At 44.1% G+C, this 24,745-nt stretch overlaps 1 protein-coding gene across 6 annotated transcripts in view; it reads left to right on the top strand.

Moving 5' to 3' along the window:
• The window catches only part of LAMA2 (laminin subunit alpha 2), a 1,231,414-nt gene that overhangs the window by 923,500 nt on the left and 283,169 nt on the right, over nt 1–24,745 (top strand). For 5 of the 6 annotated variants that reach the window (XM_075339908.1, XM_075339907.1, XM_075339904.1 and 2 more), the window contains 3 exons: nt 15,431–15,517; nt 17,303–17,496; nt 20,721–20,863. In XM_075339908.1, coding sequence (XP_075196023.1) covers nt 15,431–15,517; nt 17,303–17,496; nt 20,721–20,863 — 424 coding nt within the window. The remainder of the gene's footprint in view (nt 1–15,430; nt 15,518–17,302; nt 17,497–20,720; nt 20,864–24,745) is intronic. The other variant, XM_075339906.1, reaches the window with a different exon arrangement.

Raw genomic sequence — 24,745 nt, 5'->3', positions numbered from 1 at the left:
GGGAGGCATGTGGATGGTCAGTCCCGCCCATTTGCTTTCTGGGACTATCCCATGCATCTAGCCCTGAAACATGCTACCAAAAGACTTGTGGAACAACAAGTCCCAGCGAAGAATTCAAGTTCATGGCTGAGGCTCTCTGCGACACACCGGCCACCTCCAAGGTTACTGAGTCCCATCTCACAATATACAGAATAATTCAGTTACTGAGAATTACACCCAGTAAACAGGACAGAAGAAGTGGTACTGTGCAGTGTATATATACAGAATAATTCAGTTACTGAGAATTACATCCAGTATGAAGGACAGGAGAAGTGGTACTGTGCAATGTATATATACAGAATAATTCAGTTACTGAGAATTACACCCAGTATACAGGACAGGAGAAATGGTACTGTGCAGTGTATAAATACAGAATAATACATATATTGAGAATTACATCCAGTATGAACGACAGGAGAAGTGGTACTGTGCAGCTGTGCAGTGTATGTACAGAATAATACAGATACTGAGAATTACACCCAGTATACAGGAAAGGAGAAGTGCTACTGTGCAGTGTATATACACAGAATAATACAGATACTAAGAATTACACCCAGTAGACAGAACGGGAGATGTAATACTGTGTAGTGTATAAATACAGAATAATACATACATTGAGAATTACATCCAGTATGAAGGACATGAGAAGTGGTACTGTGCAGTGTATATATACAGAATAATACATATATTGAGAATTACATCCAGTATGAAGGACAGGAGAAGTGGTACTGTGCAGCTGTGCAGTGTATGTACAGAATAATACAGATACTGAGAATTACACCCAGTATACAGGAAAGGAGAAGTGCTACTGTGCAGTGTATATATACAGAATAATACAGATACTGAGGATTACACCCAGTATACAGGTCAGGAGAAGTGGTACTGTGCAGCTGTGCAATGTATGTACAGAATAATACAGATACTGAGAATTACACCCAGTATACAGGAAAGGAGAAGTGCTACTGTGCATTGTATATATACAAAATAATACAGATACTAAGAATTACACCCAGTAGACAGAACGGGAGATGTAATACTGTGTAGTGTATAAATACAGAATAATACATATATTGAGAATTACATCCAGTATGGACAGGAGAAGTGGTACTGTGCAGTGTATGTACAGAATAATACAGATACTGAGAATTACACCCAGTATACAGGAAAGGAGAAGTGCTACTGTGCAGTGTATATATACAAAATAATACAGATACTAAGAATTACACCCAGTAGACAGAACGGGAGATATAATACTGTGTAGTGTATAAATACAGAATAATACATATATTGAGAATTACATCCAGTATGGACAGGAGAAGTGGTACTGTGCAGTGTATGTCCAGAATAATTCAGTTACTGAGAAATACACCCAGTATACAGGACAGGAGAAGTGCTACTGTGCAGTGTATATACACAGAATAATACAGATACTAAGGGGTACTTTGCACACTACGACATCACAATCACAGGTGCGATGTCGGTGGGGTCAAATCGAAAGTGACGCACATACAGCGTCGCTGTCGATATCGCAGTATGTGAATCCTTTTACATATGACTAATGAGTGCAAAAGCGTCGTTATCGTATGATCAATGTAGGGTCCGACAATTCCATCATTTCGCAGCAGCGACGGCACAATATTGTTCCTCACTGCAGCAGGCAGCACCTGCGTCCCGGCTGCAATGCGGAAGGAAGAAGGTGGGCGGGATGTTTACGTCCAGTTCATCTCCGCCCCTCTGCTCCTATTAAGTATAAAAAATCCGGCACACTAATAAAGATGATTACGAAGAATCATTTTCTGAGAATCAAATTTCCAAGTCAAGTCAACGTTTCGACCACAATCCTTGGCCTTTTTCAAGGACTATAGGATGTAAAATAACATAAAAAACAAAATTTACAAAAGATAAATACAATATGCATTGTTTAGTCACAATGGGATTCGCCTCCGCTCCTATTGCCCGCCTGCCGTGTGACATCGCTGTGACGCCGCACGACCCGCACCATTAGGAAGGAGGGGGTTCGCCGGCCAGAGCGACGTCGCAGGGCAGGTAAGTCTGTGTGAAGCTGCCATAGCGATAATGTTCGCTACTGCAGCAATCACAAGATATCGCTGCTGCAACGGGGGCGGAGACTATCGCGCTTGGCATCGCAGCATCGGCTTGCGATGTCGTAGTGTGCGAAGTACCCCTAAGAATTACATCCAGTAGACAGGACAGGAGACGTAATACTGTGCAGTGTATATATACAGAATTATACAGATACTGATGATTACACCCAGTATACAGGACAGGAGACGTAATACTGTGCAGTGCATATATACAAAATAAGTGCTCACTCCCATTTACTTATAAAAACTACAAATACTGTAATCAGCATGAGGAAAAAAATCACAGCATGCTGTGTATGGTTACTTAAAACGGCTAAGACTTGCTAATGCAAGTCTATGGGTGAGAAAAAAAATGGATGTCACACAGACGATCCGTATGCCATTTTTACATATACAATACCAATCTGTAGCATATAAAACTGTAAATGGTCCTGTAAATGATTGTACAGTAACAGTTGCTGAGGAATAAAATGCATTGCATACGGATGGAATACGCATGTCATATACTGTAGCTTCAGACTTTACAGATATAGGGACAACTTGTATTTTTTTAAAGCATGTGTGACTAAACTTTTGTATGTATTTTCTTATTTATATCTTTCAAAATCTTTGCAGCCTACTTTAATTTGTTTCTAGCTATTAACCATGCATTTAAGGTGGAAACATAAGTGGAAGGCAGGTGTCTGCTTTGGACTCAAGATATGGGGAAAGACTTTATACTATAAATTAAAAATATTAATAATTTATGGTAAATCAGTTTGACAATACATTTATTAATGCTCAGCTTTCATTTTAACTTTAAATTCAATAGGTCATCATTATTTTATTACTGTACAATATTTATTGAAAAATAAAAGGCATCAGATTTTTTGTTTGTTTCTAAAATGCTGTGGGTTGATATTATAATGTGGAAACCATAATCCTATAAAGTGAAGAGTGCCCAGAATGCATAAGCAGTCACTTAATCAGAAGAACGGCATAATCTTTACAGTATACAAACATAATCTTATTTATTTTCTGTTATAAACTTCTCCCCAAGCATATTACATTCAAGCTATCAGTTTCCAAAGTGTTTTGTTCCTGTGCACTCAGCACTTCAAATATGGTTATAAGCTTTGGATCTATTTTTACGGAGTTCAAAATGTGTTGGATAATGAGTTTGAAAGTTGTAGATCAATTTGTTTACATTTTTGCAAAGTAGTAATTTTATTACCTATTCAGGCTCTATTGATTTAATTTGGATGTGAGTAAATGTGCAGTGCAGACTGTACCAGTACAGGGGGAAAGGCCTGGGAAGCATTTTGCATAGCCCTCCGTCACAGACAACATATTTGCCGAGTCTGGTAGATGATTTTAGGACCAAATTAAAAGTACTTGTGACAGCATTTTATCAATTTTGAGAGCGACCATACTGCCTGCTTGGCAATATAATCAAGAGAATATTGTCATTTAGTTCTTAGGAATAATCCTCTACAGGCTCCAAATAAATTGTCTAAGGCTATGTGTCCACGGTAGAATGTACCTGCGGATTTTTCTGCATGAAAATCCGCGACTTTCGCGGCAAATCCGCACCTTATTTTTGCCGCGGATTTACCGTGGATTACCGCGAATTTGCCATGGATTTTGATGCGGATTTTTTTTTTTTTTCCCCATTCTATACCCAAAATCCGCACCAAAATCCGCAACAATAATTGACATGCTGCAGATTTTTCCGGATCAAAATCCGCGGCAGATCCGCCGCGGAAAAATCCGCAGCGTGGACACAGCATTTCCAAAATGCCATTGAAATGGCTTGGAAGTGCCGCTGCTGCAGATTTTCGGAAAATCCGCGGAAATTCCGCGGCAAATCCGCGGCAAAATCCGCGGTAAATCTGCAGCGTGGGCACATAGCCTTATACTAACTAGAAAATTAATTCTGAAAGTGAAGTTGGAATTTGCTTCACAATAAACTCATGGCTTAGATGACTACAACTCCATATAGTAGGGTGCCAACTTTTATAGGACAAACGTTTGTAAATTCCACTATTCTTCACCATCATAGAAACAGTCCAATACAATAAACAAATGGCAATGTCAGTTTAATCACATATTAGAAACTAGCGGTGCCAGATGGACCCTATTGACTAATTTTGGTCTGTATGGTAACGGTATTGATCTGGGTATCAGCATTTATACTGGCAAAATAATGAACAATTCTCTGCTATTGTGTCTGTCATTTTTAGTGAAATAGAATCTAACAATGCAGTAGTTGAGAAGATACAGTACACGGTGTTAGTAGTGTGTGTTTGCTCTCATATCTCTCTTCTGTCTGCAGTGAACACTAGTGATACTAGTGCCACTGCTCACTCAAGCATCGGGGTGCTCAGGCATGCTCGGTACTCAATCAAGTATCGTGAGTGCTCAGGCGCCATGCTCAAGTCCCTGCCCCACATGTTTTGTGGCTTTTAGATAACCAATGAAGGTAGGGATTGCCGTAGTCATTGTGACTATGGGCATTACTGTGCTTGACTGCCTGCATTGCGTCATCAGGTGCTATATTTGACCCAAGGGCACAATGATTGTCATACTGCTGTTCAGCGAGATTTGATCTGGGAGGGAGAGCTTAAGGTACCGTCACACTAAGCAACATCGCTAGCAACATAGCTGCTGAGGCACAACTTGCTAGCAATGTTGCTGTGTGTGACATCCAGCAACAACCTGGCCCCTGATGTGAGGTCGTTGGTTGTTGCTGAATGTCCTGGACCATTTTTTAGCTGTTGCTCTCCCGCTGTGAAGCACACATTGCTGTGTGTGACAGCGACAGAGCAACAACTAAATGTGCAGTGATCAGGGAGCCGGCTTCTGCGGACGCTGGTAACCAATGTAAATATTGGGTAACAAAGAAGCCCTTCCCTTGGTTACCCGATATTTACCTTCGTTACCAGCGTCTGCCGCTCTCAGCTGTCAGTGCCGGCTCCCTACACATGTAGCTGGAGTACACATCGGGTAATTAACCTGATGTTTACTGTGGCTAAGAGTGCAGGGAACAGGGAGCCGGCACTGGCAATGTGAGAGCGGCGGATGCTGGTAACCAAGGGAAGGGCTTCTTGGTTACCCGATGTTTACCGTTGTTACCAGCGTTCGCAGAAGCCGGCTCCCTGATGCCTGCACACGTAGCAGAGTACACATCGGGTAATTAACCCAATGTGTACTGTGGCTAGGTGTGCAGGGAGCCAGCGCTAAGCGGTGGTAACCAAGGTAAATATCGGGTTGGTTACCCAATATTTACCTTAGTTACCAAGCGCAGCATGCTTCCACATGTAGCGATGCTCCAGCTATCCCTGCCAGGTCAGGTTGCTGGTGGGATCGCTGGAGCGTTGCTTAGTGTGACATCTCACCAGCGACCTCCTAGCAACTTACCAGTGATCCCTATCAGGTTGTATCGTTGTTGGGATCGCTGGTAAATTGTTTAGTGTGACTGGGCCTTTAGATTAGAGCAGGCATATAGGCAGGGTTTATTGCCTTACAGTCTTTCTATACCTGTACTGATACTGCAACCTATAACAAAGGTCCTTTTCAAGACTACATACTATCTTTTATTTAGTAAAAATGCTGTTCCCAGCATTCAGTTTAGGGGCAGCAGGTGGAGGATGGATTTTGTAAGATCAGAGGCGTATAGGCAGGGTTTATTGGCTTACAGTCCTTGCATACTTATACTGCTGCTGCAACCTAAAAACAAAAGCCCCTTTCAAGGCTATTTATTGTACTTCAATCTAGTAAAACCCCTCATACCTGAATTTGGTGTAGGGAAAGCTGGGGAAGGAGGAATAATTTTGGATTAGAGGCATATAGGCAGGATTTATTGCCTTACTCCACTTTTACAGACTTACAATAAAACATACAAAACTTAAAATAGAATGGATTTAACAGGAATACATGTTAGGAAGCATTTTTTCCTGTATTAGGACTTGTATACAAGGCAACATTAAAAAGAGAAAAATACACCTTCTCCATTCCTTAATAGCTGGGCCATCTTTCACCATATTTCTCCATCGCCTATAACTACAGTAGATGACATGGTAGAGGGGAAATAAAATTTCAGACACTAGTAGTCACAGGTAAATGTAATATTAACATATTACTACCCTATCTGGGCATGTGGTGTGTGTGACATGGTCAGACACATCCTGTTTAATTTGTGAAGAAAGGGTTCTGATACAAAGCATTTGCAAACAATTCAAGAACTGCCAAAAATTATAAGGTAATACACCCTGTACTAGACATAAAGGTGGGCCTCATATACATTATGTTAAAATTATTAGGTAGTGGAGCTCCTAGACTAATATAGCCTGTGCACGGGCGGCCAAAAATTAGGAGGCAGGACTTTAATACATCCTGAAACCTACTTAGAGGGGGGCCTCAGAAAACCTTTTTTCCCTGATTTAAGGAGTAGGACTCCTAGACTGGAAAAGCCTATGCACTAAGTGCAAGGGTGGAAAAACCTTTACGCCTGGGGGTACTCATCTATGTATGTTAGAGAATTGTAGTAGTTGGCCTTGTGACGACATGGACTCTCATGGGTTAAAGTTTCTTAACATTCAGCCAGACAGGATGATAGATTGTTTATAGATGAGGGATAAGTCCCTCATTATTTTTACAAGACTCTTGTGGACTCATGTAATTGTGTTGGCCACTGAAAGCCAGACGTATTGTTTCTCCAGACTTTTCCAGTAATCATTGTATTGTAGTTGTGTATTGCTAATGTGATTACCTTAGTAGCCATTGTCTAGTCGGTGACTCCCAGACTACATGTATACCCTTAGTCTTTCTGTAGACATCATTTGGATAAACATTGTCCATGCAGCTTGAGATTCATCCAATGGGAGAAGCGCTCTCGTCCAACCAATCGATGAGGACGAAGTGTATCTAAGTGGAAGGCTGTGGCTATAAAAGGGACTTCTTTAAGCCACCAGGTGGTTGATGGATGCTGATGGATCCAGTCTAAGCTCTTTGGAGCTGACTAGAGGATCAGGATATCTTATGGCTTCAATATAAGGACTCTGGTTCCGGTTGGAGACCATATCCACAGCCTAGGGATTTCGACTACGGCTGCCAGGATTGTATCATGATACCAGGACTACCTAAGGAGGACACTCAGGTTGGGACAGTTCAGTCACCTGTTACAGACTTTGCAGACCTCAGCCAGCTTCCTAAATCTGGCATTATTCCTTTCTCGGTGGGTGCCCGCCAAAAGCGGGGTGCTGCTGGATTGGAGTAAATAGCCCTGGAACCTCTGAGGCATGGACATTCTAAATCCCTGGTGAGCCAGCGGAAGGGTGAGACTCTGTTGCCTGTTACATTTGTGTGTTTTGCTGGTTATGTGTTATGTGCCGTTATTTGTTTGGGGATCCAATAAAGTCTAATTATTGTGGTTCCCTCACCCTGTGTTGTCTGAGTAGTGTTACGCCCACGGTTAAGGAGGCCGGCGTTCAGTTGGGATGAGCCCTGAGCCACGCTGTCTTTCTAAAGGCGGTGGGTTTTAGTGGACGAGAGCACCCACTGAGCCCCGTGTCTCCACAATTGGTGGCAGCAGTGGGATATTACTCAGCCTGGTTTACCCAGGGGAGCTGTAGCGGACTGGTGTTCGTGGACACCGTCCAGGGCTCAACAACCAGGGAGGCACATAAGCATACCCAGCAGGCCATAGGGGAGGCATTCAGGTTTCGGACGCTGCCATGTCCAACCCCACCAGCTCAGCCATGGGACAAGGACAAGAGAGGAGTTACGACCGCTGCAGTAAATGGATGCTACAGGATCTGTGCCAGAGGCGAAAGATTATCTACTGGAACGCTGAGACTCGGTCAGACTTGATCCAGAAATTAGTCCATTGGGATGCCCAGAATGATGCAGAGGACGATGAGGTTCCCGCCGATATTGACCCAGAGGATTTAAACTATGTGCCACATCATGAATCTAGTGACAATTGGGAATCAACTTTGTCCAAGATGGCCCAAGCCACAGCGTTGTTGGATGCATTGGGGCCTAGATCCTCAAGAGAAGAGAGGGCTTATGTTCTGGAATATGTTTATGGGATTCCAGCTGCAGTACTGCTAACATCAGCCGGTCGAGAAGGATGGTCCCGCTACCCAGCAGAAGCTGCGCCAAAACAAAGGACTACAAACAGGGCCTGTGACTCGCCCAATCTATGGTGCTGTTATACATGTGGGCGCCATGCACATATAGATAAAGATTGTCTCCAAAACCGAGGCCGCATGCTTGGAGCCCATCTACCAGCTCAGCCGGTCAAGAGCCAGGGACTACGAGACACTGGTTCCTCCATTACCCTGGTAAGCCCAGTTATTGTTTCCCCAGAAGACCCTGTACCAGATTCCCAATTATCCATCTCCCTGGCTGAGGGCCAGCACTCAGACATTCCTCTGGCATGTGTGCAGTTGGACCTAAGGACCGACCAGGGAGAGGTCGAGGTGGAGCTTGTGGACAGCCTCCCCACACCTGGTATTTTGGGGACCAACCAGGAAGTGATCGATGTGGGGATTGTGAACAGCCTCCCCATACCTGTCATTGTGGAGACTGACCAGAGCAAGGCTGATGTGGAGCTTATGGACACCGTCCCCACACCAGTTATTTCGGGGAAAGGACTAGGGAGAGGTTGATGTGAGACTTGTGAACAGCCTCCCCACACCTGTCATTGTGGAGACTAATCAGAGCAAGGCTGATGTGGAGCTTATGGACACCGTCCCCACACCAGTTACTTTGGGGTCTGACCAGGAAGAGGTCCATATGGAGTTTATGGACAGCCTCCCCACACCTGTTGTTTCGGGGACTAGCCAGGAGGAAGTTGAAGTGGGGTTCATAGATGGCCCCACGAAGCCTGTTGTTTCGGATACCACTCAAAGGGAAGTGAAAGTGGGGCTTGTGAATTACCTGCTCACACCAGTCATTTTGGAGAATGACCTAGGACAAGGACTATCCAGTCAGTTTGAAGCAGCCATCACCCACCTCCAAGCCAAGCAGGACCCTGATGTGGATCTTTCTAACATCTTTTCCAGGGATGGTTTGCATTCCCGGGAAATCCATCATCCACTTCTGAGCCAAGAACCGTGAGTAAGCCTAACCACACTGTGGCTATTGACTTGGGGAGGATTGATAGTGGGAGATTTGTGCAGGCCCAACTCATGGACCCCACCTTAGTGCTTGTCCACAATATGGCTGCTCAACTTGGGGGAGGTAATCAGTGGGAGGTGTATAGATGGGAGCCTCTGTTGCTGACCTCACCATTAAAAAGGACAATGCCGTCAAGAGGAGAAGGATGATCGGAAGCCTATCATGTCTGGCTAATATTAAGAAGGGGGAGGAATGTGACGACATGGACTCTCATGGGTTAAAGTTTCTTAACATTCAGCCAGACAGGATGATAGATTGTTTATAGATGGGGATAAGTCCCTCATTGTTTTTACAAGACTCTTGTGGACTCATGTAATTGTGTTGGCCACTGAAAGCCAGACGTATTGTTTCTCCAGACTTTTCCAGTAATCATTGTATTGTAGTTGTGTATTGCTAATGTGATTACCTTAGTAGCCATTGTCTAGTCGGTGACTCCCAGACTACATGTATACCCTCAGTCTTTCTGTAGACATCATTTGGATGAACATTGTCCTTGCAGCTTGAGATTCATCCAATGGGAGAGGCTCTCTTGTCCAACCAATCGATGAGGACGCAGTGTATCTAAGTGGAAGGCTGTGGCTCTAAAAGGGACTTCTTTAAGCCACCAGGTGGTTGATGGATGCTGATGGATCCAGTCTAAGCTCTTTGGAGCTGACTAGAGGATCAGGATATCTTATAGCTTCAATCTAGGGACTCCGGTTCCGGTTGGAGACCATATCAACAGCCTAGGGATTTCGACTCCGGCTGCCAGGATTGTATCATCATACCAGGACTACCTAAGGAGGACACTCAGGTTGGGACAGTTCAGTCACCTGTTACAGACTTTGCAGACCTCAGCCAGCTTCCTAAATCTGGCATTATTTCTTTCTCGGTGGGTGCCCGCCAAAAGCGGGGTGCTGCTGGATTGGAGTAAATAGCCCTGGAACCTCTGAAGCATGGATATTCTAAATCCCTGGTGAGCCAGCAGTAGGGTGAGACTCTGTTGCCTGTTACATTTGTGTGTTTTGCTGGTTATGTGTTATGTGCCGTTAATTGTTTGGGGATCCAATAAAGTCTAATTATTGTGGTTCCCTCACCCTGTGTTGTCTGAGTAGTGTTACGCCCACGGTTAAGGAGGCTGGCGTTCAGTTGGGATGAGCCCTGAGCCACACTGTCTTTCTAAAGGCGGTGGGTTTTAGTGGACGAGAGCACCCACTGAGCCCCGTGTCTCCACAGGCCTCATACACATCCTGGAAAAAATTATGTGAGGGTTGCATAAAGATCTTCTAAAAATTAAAAGCCAGGGTCGCCTGATGAGCCTCTTAAAATTAAGGGAGATTGCTACCTGATGAGCCTCTAAAATGAAAAGCAAGAGATGCCTGATGATGATGAGCCTTTAAAAATTAAGAGTGGGGGCGGCCTGATGAACCTCTAAGAATTAAGAGCGAGGACAGCCTGATGACCCTCTAAACATTTTGTGTGATGGTGGCTACATGACCCTTTAAACATTTGAAGTAAAGGCCACATGATAGCCTTGTTGATATTGTAATACTGACATTGCAGCACTGTCCCATGTCTCCTTCCTGACAGAGACGCAGACATACTCACTCCAGTGGCCGACCACATGTTCCTCCAGCTTCTGCTCTAGTCCCACTGCGGCTCCAAGCTCCCAGTTCACACGCACGTTGTGCAGGTCTCCTATCCACACAATTATGGTGCGTGCCAGTGCACTTCACATTTCTTAAAGTGGCAAGGCACAGAAGTGTCCTCAGCTTATGGCTGGGAGGTACTAGCTATTTAAGGACCCTCCCTGTAGGGAGGTGACTGAGCAATTTTCATATCTAGTGTGTCTTGCACCTGCTATTGTATTGTCAAGTCCCTTAAACCTTCTATTCAACTGACCTTGAACCTGTCCTACCTGAGCCCAAACCTATCTTGACTAGACCCGAAGCTTTCCTGCCTGAACCCATACCTATCCTCTTTGCACCTGAACCCAAACCTGTTATGTCTGCACCTGAACTCATACCTCTTTCATCTGTACGAGCCATCCCATGTGAATGAGAACCAGTATCAACCCTTTCTGTGATCCTGATCCTGTCCTGCCTGATACTCCATGTCTGTACCTGAGTCCATAATCCCTTGTGTCAGGGTCTCAGTCTAAGGACTGATCTGAAGTGGTACCTGGTGTCTAACAGCAGTCAAGTTCAATTTCACCATCAGAGGCTCTGGTGAATACACAGTAGGTACTTTGTCACTCCCCTCCAGTAAGCCCAGCATGTGACGCAGTGGGTCCTCACCCAAGCGCATTACAGATAGGGTGTAGGCGGTGGAGGAAACCCTAGTGGAACTAGTGCCAAAAGATCCTTGGCATTGATAACACGTGCTGTCCAGAGGTCCTACTTGGTCCCAGCCTCCACAGGGTTCCCCCAGTGTGCTGTCAGAGAAAATTATCGTCCCTGATCACAAGCATTTGTCCATGTGTTGGTTGTTATGTAGAGCTTCCCAGTAACTGCGTTGGCCAGGGCATGGGTGATGTTATGGGACATGTGCTGGTGTAAGGCAGGAACACTATACCAAATAGTGGTGGTTGGAGGCCAAGTACCAAGGGATGGCAACCGATATAAGGTTGTGGAAAACTTGAATGTACACAAACCTAAACTCCAACATTTTCAGGCCAACCAGTCTGCAAATGTGCCTGTTTAGTGTTTGGGCCTTTGAGTGGGTGGCTGAGTATTTACATTTGTGTTCCAAGGTAGGGCCAGAAGCATTGCCTGCATCCAGGACAGGAAATTACCCAGCACGTAGCACAGGAAAGAGGCAGTGGTGTCACTCACAGATACTGACCAAGTTGAGTAAGTGACTTCATCCACCATCTCATCTTCCGCTTCCACACTCTGATCCTCCTGACATGTTGACTTAACAACATAACTAGGTGGCAACGGTGTCTCATCATCATCTGCTTTTTGACACACTTATTGTTATTCCCCACCATTGTCTTCTTGTGGCTGTAGCTGCTCAAATATTTGGGCATCAGTACGCATAATCTCCTCATGTCTCTCTTGAAATGGGAAGAGTGAGAGGCAAAAATCCTAAATTGAAATGCAAAGAGCTCCTCGGAGTGTCCAGGTCAGGAGTCATTTGTCTCCCAAGGTTGGAGGAAGTAGGATCATGGTGAGGATTACATGGTCTAGACTCTTGGCTAGCGAGACTGGACCGTGGGGAAGACAGAATGGTGCTGGGAAACATACTGGAAGCATTATCTAGCTTCCAATTGACCACCTATCTGCACTGTTCTGATATTAAAAGTAGTGTGCCATGCCCCACTGCAAAATGGGGCCGGGAGCTAGGACTTGTAGGTGAGCATGTTTTTTGTGCGCCCGCAGGAGGCACAGCTTTACTTGGACAACGACCTCAGGCTCTCTGTGCACCATCAGCAACATGTTCCTTACTACATATCTTGTGCATTTTAAATTAGGCATATAATATATGCCTGCAAACTTTCTGGAATTAATAGGGAAAAGAAAATCTGTAGCCCTGAAAAGGACTTTGGTTTTAAGATTGTAGCTGCAGTATACCTATAGACAAACTGTAAGGGAATGTACTCTCTTTGAGTATTTGGCTGCAAACATTTCTGGACCATTTCTGCATCTCTTAGCAGGAAAAATGCAGAGTCAAAAACCTGTATTTTTGTTACATTTTTTTTTGTGGTTTTGCATGCTTTTTCACCTACATTTTTATAGCATTTTTTAATGACTTTATTGAAAGTCAATGGGTAAAGTTACGCTGCAAAACCTCTGAAAGAATTGTCATGCTACAGATTATTTTCTGTAACAGATCTCTGAGGCGGGCTTTGCACACTACGACATCGCAGGCCGATGCTGCGATGCCGAGTGCGATAGTGCCCGCCCCCGTCGCAGCAGCGATATGTGGTGATAGCTGGCGTAGCGAAAGTTATCGCTACGCCAGCTTCACACACACACTCACCTGCCGTGCGACGTCCCTGTGGCCGGCGACCCGCCTCCTTGTTAAGGGGGCGGGTCGTGCGGCGTCACTGCGACGTCACATGGCAGGCGGCCAATCAGAGCGGAGGGGCGGAGATGAGCAGGATGTAAACATCCTGCCCACCTCCTTCCTTCCGCATATCCTACGGAAGCCGCAGTGAGGCCGGTAGGAGACGTTCCTCGCTCCTGCGACTTCACACACAGCGATGTGTGCTGCCGCAGGAGCGAGGAACAACATCGGACCATTGCGTCAGCGTAATTATGGATTACGCCGACGCTGTACCGATGATACGATTACGACGCTTTTGCGCTCGTTAATCGTATCACCCAGCCTTTACACACTGCGATGTCGCATGCGATGCCGGAAGTGCGTCATTTTCAATTTGACCCCACCGACATCGCACCTGCGATGTCACAGTGTGCAAAGTGCCCCTAAGTCCAAATAAGTAATGTGTGCATGACATTTCAGGATTCCCATTAACTTTGCTGACATCAGGCTTTGTGACAAATCTACACTCAAAAATGTATAAAGAAGGCGATAAATATATAGCTTGTGCACACAGCATAATAATCTAACCACATTGATCCCAGCAGTGACCTGGGAGTCAGAGATGCGTCCAGGCATCATCCCCATGCAGTTCCCATTTCATTTGGGTGTTGTTTCTATCTATCTCAGTTATTTTCCTTCCCCCCAGCCCTCATAGTGGGAATCTTCTGGAAAAATGCTTGAGTTTCCCATTGACTTCCATTATACTCGTTACTCAAATCAAGCACGTCCGATTTGCTCAATTCGAATACCGAGCACTCAAGCATTTTAGTGCTCACTCATCACTAATAGCCACTAAGGTGGAGAATCCGGGAAGGAGAGAGCTCATCTGCACTGAAAATCCAAGAGCCCCATACAATATCAGAATGATCATGCTCTCATCCCCCCTTCCCCATGCCACCATTTCTGAGAGGGGAGCGGAAGAGGGACCTTATAAATCTGCTGTTCAAAGGATTCATACTTCTATACATCATAATAACTCCTATTTCATCCTTTATATTCACGGATATATTGAACATTAAAATTCATGTACTAAATAAGGGGGAGCTTGGATTGCTTATCATTTACAATAAAAATAACAGTACAGGCACAGAATTTTGTAGAAAACTGCTGCTAATAATCCTCGGAGAATTCTTTTATCAACTCTTTCTATATCAAGGCTATTGTTAGAAATAGTAGATGTTTAGAGCAGAATAAGTAAATCTGTGCATCATCATCAAATACAAAAGAAGAAGGCCATACCTTTCAATACAGATAAAATGCTTAAATGTACTGACAAACTGATAATATACATAACAATAGACTTGGAAATAACAAAGAAACCTTAGAAGAACACAGTCTTCGTCAATGCAATTAAGACAAAACATTAGCAAGAAAATAAGACAATAATGTGTTTTATGGGGTTTACAGTACTTTGTGAAACAGAAGACTATCTATTCATAACTATCATTGCTAAGTAATAGTTCTGAGGATAATTTGTTGCAACCTTAGGCAAGGAAAGGTTGAATGAAGTGAAGTTTTCTGAATATAAAGCAGTATATAAAAAATCAAATGTTCTCAGATCATGTAATTCATGCAAAGTTTTAAAACTCACACTTTATACGCTCTTTAATTTTGTATGTCTATCCTCTTGAGTTGCAGAAATGTGGCAAGTAATTTAGTCTTTCCATTTGATAGATTATAAAAAATGGTTGTGGATAATTTTATATGGCCGACAGCAGATCACTGTGCTATGAATTTGGGCTACTGCTTCTGAAATGGCAAAAATGTTGTTGGTCAAGCTTAGATCAACATCGATGCTGTACATACAGTATTGTAGCCATAGTTTACTTATGATAGAACAGTACTTTGTGGCTAGTGACTATGTGATCTCATGGTTAAATATCATTTTTGAAGATTCTAAATTGTTCTGTTTATTTACAAGAATGGCAGAAGAGAGGCAATTTCAATAATGTGTTCAGTGGCATGCTAGATTTCAGGATCTCGCTTTATTTCCTGTGCATTCCACCTAATAATCTATCTCCTCTATTAATGCATTATAGTGTGCTCTGGTCTATTTCACATGTCATCAATAAATGCTGTAACTTGTTTTCTAGTTTCAGCCCTACATGCATCATGCAAGGAACTAATGATTACAGATGTACAGCTTGTCCTCGGGGATACGAAGGCCAGTACTGTGAAAGGTAAACAGCAAAACAATTAAAGACAATAATGATAAGTGGATGTTAAGTATGTGGCTCAATACACAGCACTACACAGTTAACCCTCTGGAAGATTTCTTCTCTTAACATCATTTCTGAGTATACAAGTAAAATATATCTTTGTACCGTGTTAGCCAGTAGAGATAAAATGTTCCATAAAGATGCGGTACATTCTGGTATCCTCCATTTTGATACAAGTAAAATATATCTTTGTACCGTGTTAGTGTTCCATAAAGATGCGGTACATTCTGGTATCCTCCATTTTGATACAAGTAAAATATATCTTTGTACCGTGTTAGTGTTTTATCTCTTTCTGAGTATAATCATTCATATTCATGCCAAAGAAAATCCTTGGTTCCCGGATATTACAAGCCAAGCACAATTAAGCTAGCATGTGTAAGATTTGAAAAGTGATATTCCCACTGTAGACCATTATGACATGTTCACATGATGCCATAAATGATTGACAGATGCAGGCCTTATCTCTGGAACCCATAGCCATATCCTGAATGGAGTTCCTTCTCCTTACCCTCCTGTTGAAGCGGTTATTAGCAAGGCCAGACTAGGACTGAACTTTAGTCCTGGTGTTTGAAAGCATACAGACCCATATAGCAGCCTTACTGATATTAACTCACATGAGGGCCTCTAGTAGAAATATTACTTTGCTTGACATTAGAGAAAATCAACATTTATTTCAAGACCAATTGTACGAATAACACTGCCACATAACATTATGTAATGCTACCTACTATGCCAATATAATAGCACCAATACCATCGGACAGTAACTGATTGTCGCCATACTGATCATTGCCATTCGACACCAAAATTACCATCAATACTGCAATACAAGAGAAAAATACTACTGCTAGTCCATAATCATATTTTATGAGCATGTACAGTAGTGATACCACTATACTGGTCATTAATTAAACTATTGTGCTAAGACTGATATTATCACCATACAGTGACCATATCATGTTAGACTTTAGTGACTCACTAGTCATAATCACATTAATTGTAGTCATTCACTTTCGCTTTTCTTATCCATTTGACCAATTAATACATCAATGACTGCAGATTATAAATCACAGACATTGCTTTTCCAGCACACTGCACCCATTCCTCCATCTCTACGCCAACTATATAGTGCATTAACCAGTGCCCTAGACAGTAGCAATTTCCCATCAGTGCCCTACATAATTATAGTGCCCTCACCTTGTGCTCTCACTATGCCCCTGTACTGTAATATTGTCCACCTTTATCTCCATGTAGTTTTAAAGCCCCTGTGCTAATAATATCCTCTGTGCCTCCTTATAACAATAGTGCACCCCTCCTTTTAGTTTTGCAACCTCCTACAATAATAATGTACTCCATTGCCTCCTTATTTTAATAATGCACCTCTGTGCCTAATTAATTTTCAGCCCACTATGCCTCCTTATGATGGTATTCCCTAGTTTGGCTTCCCTACGTTTGATGACTCTCCCAGTTTGCCTTCCCTCATTTCAATAATGACCCCCCAGTGTGTCTTCCCCCCTTTCGATAATGACCCCCAGTATGCTTCCCTTCTGTTTAATTATAACAATGGCCATATGTCTATATATGTTGTTAATATATTACATCTAAGATCTTATATTGTGCAAGGGTGGAGGAGTTATATGGGGTTGAGATGTCCCCTAGCATTTCATCTTAACATATTTGTTTTTATTTTGTTTACTGTATTAAAAAACTGTTTTAATATATTGTGCACTAAAAACTGTATTTTTAGGTGTGCATCTGGCTATACCGGTAATCCAGGCATTCCAGGGGGCTCCTGTCAGGAATGTGAGTGTAATCCTTACGGATCATTGTCCATGATCTGTCACCCAAGCACTGGCCAATGCACGTGTAGATCTGAAGCTACAGGATTGAAGTGTGGTGGCTGCACTGACCGGCACGTGCGGGAGGGTCCGGTGTGTGCATGTACGTATACTAACACATCAACTATTTGATGATTAAAACACAATTTTATGCATTATTCATAATTGTAATACTACAGAAAACTTATACTATGAGCTGGGCAGAAGAGAAGGAAAGACATTAGTATGTCCTGCTTAATAGTAATGTATGGTGTTATTGTGCTAAATAGTCACTCAATTTGGCTAATTAGCACAATTGCTTTGAAAAGAAAGACATTCAGACTGAAGTCAATATATACTAAGACCCCATTTATCTTTTTCCAACACTTGGGAAAGGTCAGAGAAAAATAAGTGGCTATATTTAAAAAAAAAAAAAAAATACTGACACTTCTCTTTTTGGAAGACATCACACATTTTACTGGTCAATAGCTGCCACATTTTAATTACTGCCATGTGACAAGTGGATGAACATAGCACATTCTTTGTAGACATTAAAGAGGTTGACCCTAGTTTTCCAGTGATGGGCTATCCTTAGAAGAGGTCAGTAATGTTTGATTGACCAAGGTTCGACACCCGGCACATCTGCTGATTAGCTGCTCTCAGTGCTGGCGGTGGCAGCAGGTGGCTGGAAGTGCTCAGTTCCTGTCTTTTGATAGTGGCCACGTCCAGGTACTGCATTTCCACCTCTTATGGATTTGAATGGGAAGTGGATGTGCATTTCCCACCAGCGACCTCTATTAGTTTACAAGCAGCATCGGAACTGAGTATTTTCAGCTGCCTGTTGGCACCACTAGTAACAAGAACAGCTGATTGGCGGGGTGTGGGCTGTCGGACCCCGTCTGAACAGACATTGAGGTCCAATCCTAAGGATTTTTTTTCTTTTTGTTACCTCTGCTGAATAATTATCCGAAGCATAGAATGAAAAAAGTAGTGGACTACCTAATGTTTAAGCAGTGCATAAGCATTGACACAAAAGACATACTGTCTTGAAAAGTTCAAGAGTTGGGATACTTAGGTCATGCACCCAATCAGCATACTCATTTTATCTAGTGTTCGCTGTAAATATATCAATGTATAATTTAGTATTTCATAGTGAACAACAATGTGCTATTGTTGAGCTCAGCACAGTACAGAAATCCTACCAAGATGTTCCTACGATGATGGTAAAGTATTAGTGTGGCTTGTGTGTGAATTGCTGTGTCATCCTGCATGTGTTTGGTGTGTCACTAGTGGGAAAATAATGTGTGCAGATCAAAAATATGTTGAAATATTTATACATAGAAACATATAATCAGAAACTCTCCACCAGTATTTTACACACATGACACAGCTATATCAGGACTATTATACAACTTAATTACAGTACCTTTCAACAGGTTTCAATTGGTTGTAAGCTGTTTTCTCACGCTAACATTTAGCAATGCCAGTATGATGCTAAAACTATACACTTCTAATGACATCTTTGTCCGTTTGCTGTGAAAAATATAATGGATTTACACTTCTCATGTCACCGTAAGCAAAGATGTTTTCAATTAAACAATATGCAATGGGTTCATTATGAATTAATATTTCTAAATATAAAATAAATTACAGAAAATATTCAAATGTGGATAAAGCTGTGGATATTTGTTTTTCAATTTTACAACTAAATTTTGTCAGTTTAAGGCCTTGTGCCCACGCTGCGTATTTTGATGTGGATTTTGATGCAGATTTTCAGAACTTTGCAGCAAAATCTGCATGTCCATTGTGAAGCCAGCAAAGTCTATGAGAATTCAGAAGTGCTGTGCCCACATTGAGTATTTTTTCCTTGCGTGTTTGGTGCAGATTTCTTTTTTTCTGCACCAAATCTGCACCAAATATGCAAATGAAAAATAAGCAACGTGGCACAGCACTTCTGAATTCTCATAGACTTTGCTGGCTTCACAGGGAACATGCAGATTTTGCTGCAAATTTCTGAAAATACACATCAAATCTACACAGTGTGGGCACTGGGCCTAACTGTAGAGGGGCATTGTAGAATGAGACGTAAGGCTATGTGCCCACGGGACTCTGTAATCGCGAAATTTTCCGTGGAAAACCTGCGGATTTATCTGGATTTTCTAGATAAATCCGCAGGTTTTGGCAAGCACAGACACTCACCATGTTATCCTATGGGACATGGGGAGTGCTGTATCAATGCTGCGGCTTGTGCGGCTGCGGAATATGCTGCGGATGTCCCACAGCCGCACATCACTGCATGTCAATTATACCTGCGGAAATATATGCGGAATTTCCACCTCTCCACTATGGAGATAGAGGCCGGGACTTCCGCAGGTAAGCCGCATGAATGTCCGCAGGTTTACCGCAGATATTTCGCTGGAATCCCGCAGCAATGGATAGCTGCGGATTCCAGGGATCAGCTGCGGTAAACCTGCAGATGTACCTGCGGCTATATCTGCGGGTACAGAGTCCCATGGGCACATAGCCTAAAACTACCATACTTACTTTGTTTTACTAGATTTACAAAAGCAAAAAAAATTCCAAAAGGAAAAATTATTTCCCTTTTTTCCATCTTTTGAGATCTATTTTGTTCCAATCCCTTTAATGTTTTCTAACCCTATCCCTAAAGCCCTGTCCTTCAGGTGGATTGCTGCTACGGCTAGCAAGCTTTACTTGTACTCTCTGTGATCCTTTTCCCTATGTTCTTTGATTTGGTAATGCAGAAACAATTCAACCTACAGAAAATGTACTACACCAAAGAAGCCATTACAGATAATTACTAATCATGAAGGCTCTGCAGTCTGCATTATAATGAGTCGTTAAAAGTCTTCTAATTATTGAAATTCTTAGGCATTTATACATTCAAATCAAAGTAGTGGATTTTTTCCATCATGCATCCCTCCAGCAAACGGAATAATTTGACTAATAGCGGCTGTTGGTTTAGGCACAGCATTTATATAGTTTTTCAGGAGCTCAATTTATCATTTATGTAAATACATGAGTGATGTGGTAGGTTAGAATATTTATTGGTCCTTTTCCAGGTAAAGCCTTTTCTTGTGGGTGTATGGCAAATGCTTTTAAATTTTAATCAGGAAGGGTAAAAAAGAAAAATGACCTTTTTTCACCTATTCATTTCTATTCACAGCACCCAGGCTTCTCCATCCAAACATAAAGGGGCTAATTATGGAATTAGCACCATAAACATTCACAGCCTGTTTTTTGTATTTCTAAATACCTTATTACAGAAATCTTGAACATCTGCCTTCAGTGTTTATTAGGGATAAATATTCTATGCTGTCCTCTTCACAGTTTGCGATGATGAATGTACAGGCCTCCTTCTTGATGACTTGGATCAGCTAAACCAGATGGTCAAGAGCGTCAATCTTTCTGGCCCACTGCCTCCACCATACAGAATGTTGTTTAGCATTGAAAATGAGACTCAGGAACTAAAGGTAAATGCTTAAAAATGCAAATCAACGAGGCTGATTAAAAACCATTGTAATTTTTGTCATTATTTTGGCTGCTGTATGTAATCAGAATACAGTATTGTGCCAAGATAAACAAAAAGAAGTTTATTTCCTCTTTGTTTTTTTCATTTATATCCCTTTTCTGATTAATGAATTGTACTGCTGCGGATTTTTGTATTACCTTATGTTTGTAAATAGCTGGCAAATTTATCAGCTCTTTTAGTGCCCAAGATTATTTGGTGGATTCCCAAGGTAAATGAGAGAGCGCCAACAGGGGAGCGGAGGATGCAAATTTAACTTGGTTGATTTTGTGTTAAAAGCAGCATAAATAATCAGTTAGATCCAGTGGGAAAGATATCATAAAGGCAATAAAAAATTATGTTATTTGCATTTACTTATATAATTATTTACGTTTGTTTGTAAATAATTAATCAAGCTTCATGTTTGGATGAAAAAAATATTTTATGTAGCAAAGATTGATGGTGTAAGGGAATGTGAAAGAGGTGGTCCAAACCAAAGTTTAATTTAATCCTAAATGTCTATATATTTACGACAATATTCTAATCACTTTTCAAATGTAGTTTGATTAAAGATTCCCTCTTTCTTTCTTCTTTTTTCTTTCCGTTTTGATGATGTTTTACTCAAACGGGATGTCAACATGGGGCAGCCTCTGAAATGTACGTCATTAATGACGCTTTGTTCCATGGTGGGGAAAACAGCTGTGGCAGGGACGTGGTGATATCTGGTTTGAGTATCATACGTTAAAAAAAAGTGAGCCGGATTATGAGTTGGTATACATGCAGCTTGTAAGCTCATGTTCACACTGGCCATAAGACAAAAAAAAACCAAGGGTTACTAAGTACCCTATGTTTATATGCACTATGCTTTTATTCAGTTACAGCAGGGTATACGTTCATAATTTTTCCCTTGGTTTTTCTTTGTCTTATCGCCAGTGTGAACATGAACTCACAAGCTGCATGTGTACTGTAGCACCCCTGAAGCCATCAGGGTGCTACAAGAGTCTGCATCCCAACAAGGATGCAGGGCCTACCCCCTAGGGCCCCAGGAGACCAGTGCCAGTAACACACAAAAGCCCAGGTAATCCCAGTTTTCCCCAATAATCCCCCATACAATGGTGCAAAGCTAGGGTCGGACCAATGGATGGCCACCTAGAGGTGGAGCCAGTCCAGTCCACTAGTTGACCAGGTGGCAGGGGCAGACTCTGGAGAGTAGTAACTGTCAGACAGTAGAGGAGAGGAGGGAAGGTGGATGTGAGGAGACGTTCTGACTCGGGTTAGCAGTAGCCTGGTACCCAGGAGAGTAGTTGCCAGTAGAGTACTCCCGGAGTTATGCTCTAACGGGGTACAGGACTCTAGGACAGGAAAGAGCTCCAAGCCGTCCTGTTAACACCTACACAACAAGGGGACAATCAAGGACCTCGCTGACCTGAAAAATCTGAAGACTCAGTAGCAAAGGGAGAACCGGTGACAGGACCAGAGACTCCAACCCTACAGGGTTCACGCTACCATCAGGCGGACAGAAGTGGACAAACCACCGGACGGGGACCCCCAGTTTCTCTATACCACAGGGACCCAGGGCCGCCATCAGGGCATTACTACTGTGCCTGGTGTTGGGGGCCCGGTGAAGAGAGGGGGCCCGGGGTAAATACTTATCTTTATTAAGCCCCCAGCAGGACGGGCCCCTTCTCTTCACCAGGCCCCTGACACAGCAGCAGCAGAGGTGCCCAGCAGCATCGCACTCGCTTCACTTCCTGACAAGAATAATTTGATCTCTTCCCGGGCCCACTGATCTCTGCTGGGGGGGCGCTGATCTCTGCTCGGGCCCGCTGATCTCTGCTGGGGGGGCCTCTGATCTATGCATGGGCCCTCTGATCTCTGCTGGAGGGGCCACTGATCTCTGCCCGGGCCCTCTGATCTCTGCTGGGGGGGCCGCTGATCTCTGTCCGGGCCCCCTGATCTCTGCTGGGGGTCCGCTGATCTCTGCCTGGGCCTTCTGATCTCTGCTGGGGGGGCCGCTGATCTCTCTCCGGGCCCTCTGATCTCTGCTGGGGGGGCTGCTGATCTATGCCCAGGGCCGCTGATCTTTGCTGGGAGAAGCCGCTGATCTCTGCCCGGGCCGCTGATCTCTGCTGGGGGGGCGCTGATCTCTGCCCGTGGGTGGCCGACCGCAGGCCCACCTACCCCAGCCCCTGTCTTGCTTCAGCTAGATCAGGGGTGGGGAACCTCCACCCCATGGTCTCCTGCCTCCCTCTGCTGTGAGCCTCCTGCCTCCCTCTGCTTTGAGCCTCCTGCCTCCCTTTGCTGTGAGCCTACTGCCTCCCTTTGCTTTGAGATTCCTGCCTCCCTTTGCTGTGAGCCTCCTGCCTCCCTTTGCTGTGAGCCTCCTGCCTCCCTTTACTGTGAGCCTCCTACCTCCCTTTGCTGTGAACCTCCTGCCTCCCTTTGCTGTGAGCATCCTGCCTCCCTCTGCTGTGAGCCTCCTGCCTCTCTGCTGTGAACCTCCTGCCTCTCTGCTGTGAGCCTCCTTCCTCTCTGCTGTGAGCCTCCTTCCTCTCTGCTGTGATCCTCCTTCCTCTCTACTGTAAGCCTCTTGCCTCTCTGCTGTGAGCCTCCTGCCTCCCTTCTTTGAGCCTCCTGCCTCCCTTCTGTGAGCCTCCTGCCTCCCTTCTGTGAGCCTCCTGCCTCTCTGCTGTGAGCCTCCTGCCTCCCTTCTGTGAGCCTCCTGCCTCCCTTCTGTGAGCCTCCTGCCTCTCTGCTGTGAGCCTCCTGCCTCTCTGCTCTGAGCCTCCTTCTTCTGCTGTGAGCCTCCTTCCTCTCTGCTGTGAGCCTCCTGCCTGTCTGCTGTGAGCCTCCTGCCTCCCTGCTGTGAGCCTCCTGCCTCCGTTCTGTGAGCCTCCTGCCTCCCTTCTGTGAGCCTCCTGCCACCCTTCTGTGAGCCTCCTGCCTCTCTGCTGTGAGCCTCCTGCCTCCCTTCTGTGTGCCTTCTGCCTCCCTTCTGTGAGCTTCCTGCCTCTCTGCTGTGAGCCTCCTGCCTCTCTGCTGTGAGCCTCCTGCCTCTCTGCTGTGAGCCTCCTGCCTCTCTGCTGTGAGCCTCCTGCCACCCTCGCAGTGCTGTGTGCCACACCTCGCAGTGCTGTGTGCCACCCTCGCAGTGCTGTGTGCCTCCCTCCAGTGCTGTCTGTGCTCCTTCAGTCCTGTTCATGTCCTCCAGTCCTGTTTGTGCCCCTCTAGTGTTGTCCATGCCGCCAGTGCTGTCTGTGCCTAGCAGCACTGTCCGAGCCCCAGCCCCTAAAGTGATGTATATATATGCCCCCAGTCCCTCCTGTTGTGATGTGTGTATATGTCCCCAGCCCCTCCTGTGATATATACATATGTGCTCAGCCCCTCCTATGATGTATGTGCCTTCAGCATCTCCTACTTGATGTATATGATTTACCAATCTGTTGACTGCACTCCAGACCGACACAAACTTGGAAAAGCAGTTGTGAGAAGTATCATGATAAATATCACCAAACACCACAGCCGCATCAAAGAGAAGCAGCTCCATCCACCACAGTAAGGGTTAATTAATCAATTAACCAAATATATTAGGGTCATTTTCAAGCGGATAATTTTTTGCGGCCCCCGAAGGGTGGTAGAAATTTCTAAATGGCTCCCGGCAGAAAAAAGGTTCCCCACCCGTGGTCTAGATGCACGGGAGGGTGCTGAAATGCATCACGGCTCACTGTTCAGAGAAGACGCCGTGCGATGTGGGAGCCGGAGAGGGTGAGCAAAATGTTTTTGTTTTTTTTATGCAGCAGACAAATATGCCAGGAGGCCCCCAGGATGGGACATATATACTGGGAGG

This window comes from Anomaloglossus baeobatrachus, chromosome 3, assembly GCF_048569485.1.
Source record: "Anomaloglossus baeobatrachus isolate aAnoBae1 chromosome 3, aAnoBae1.hap1, whole genome shotgun sequence".
In the NCBI taxonomy this organism is placed as follows: domain Eukaryota; kingdom Metazoa; phylum Chordata; class Amphibia; order Anura; family Aromobatidae; genus Anomaloglossus; species Anomaloglossus baeobatrachus.
Note: the sequence above shows the minus strand (reverse complement) of the source record. Positions and strands in the feature narration are given on the sequence as shown.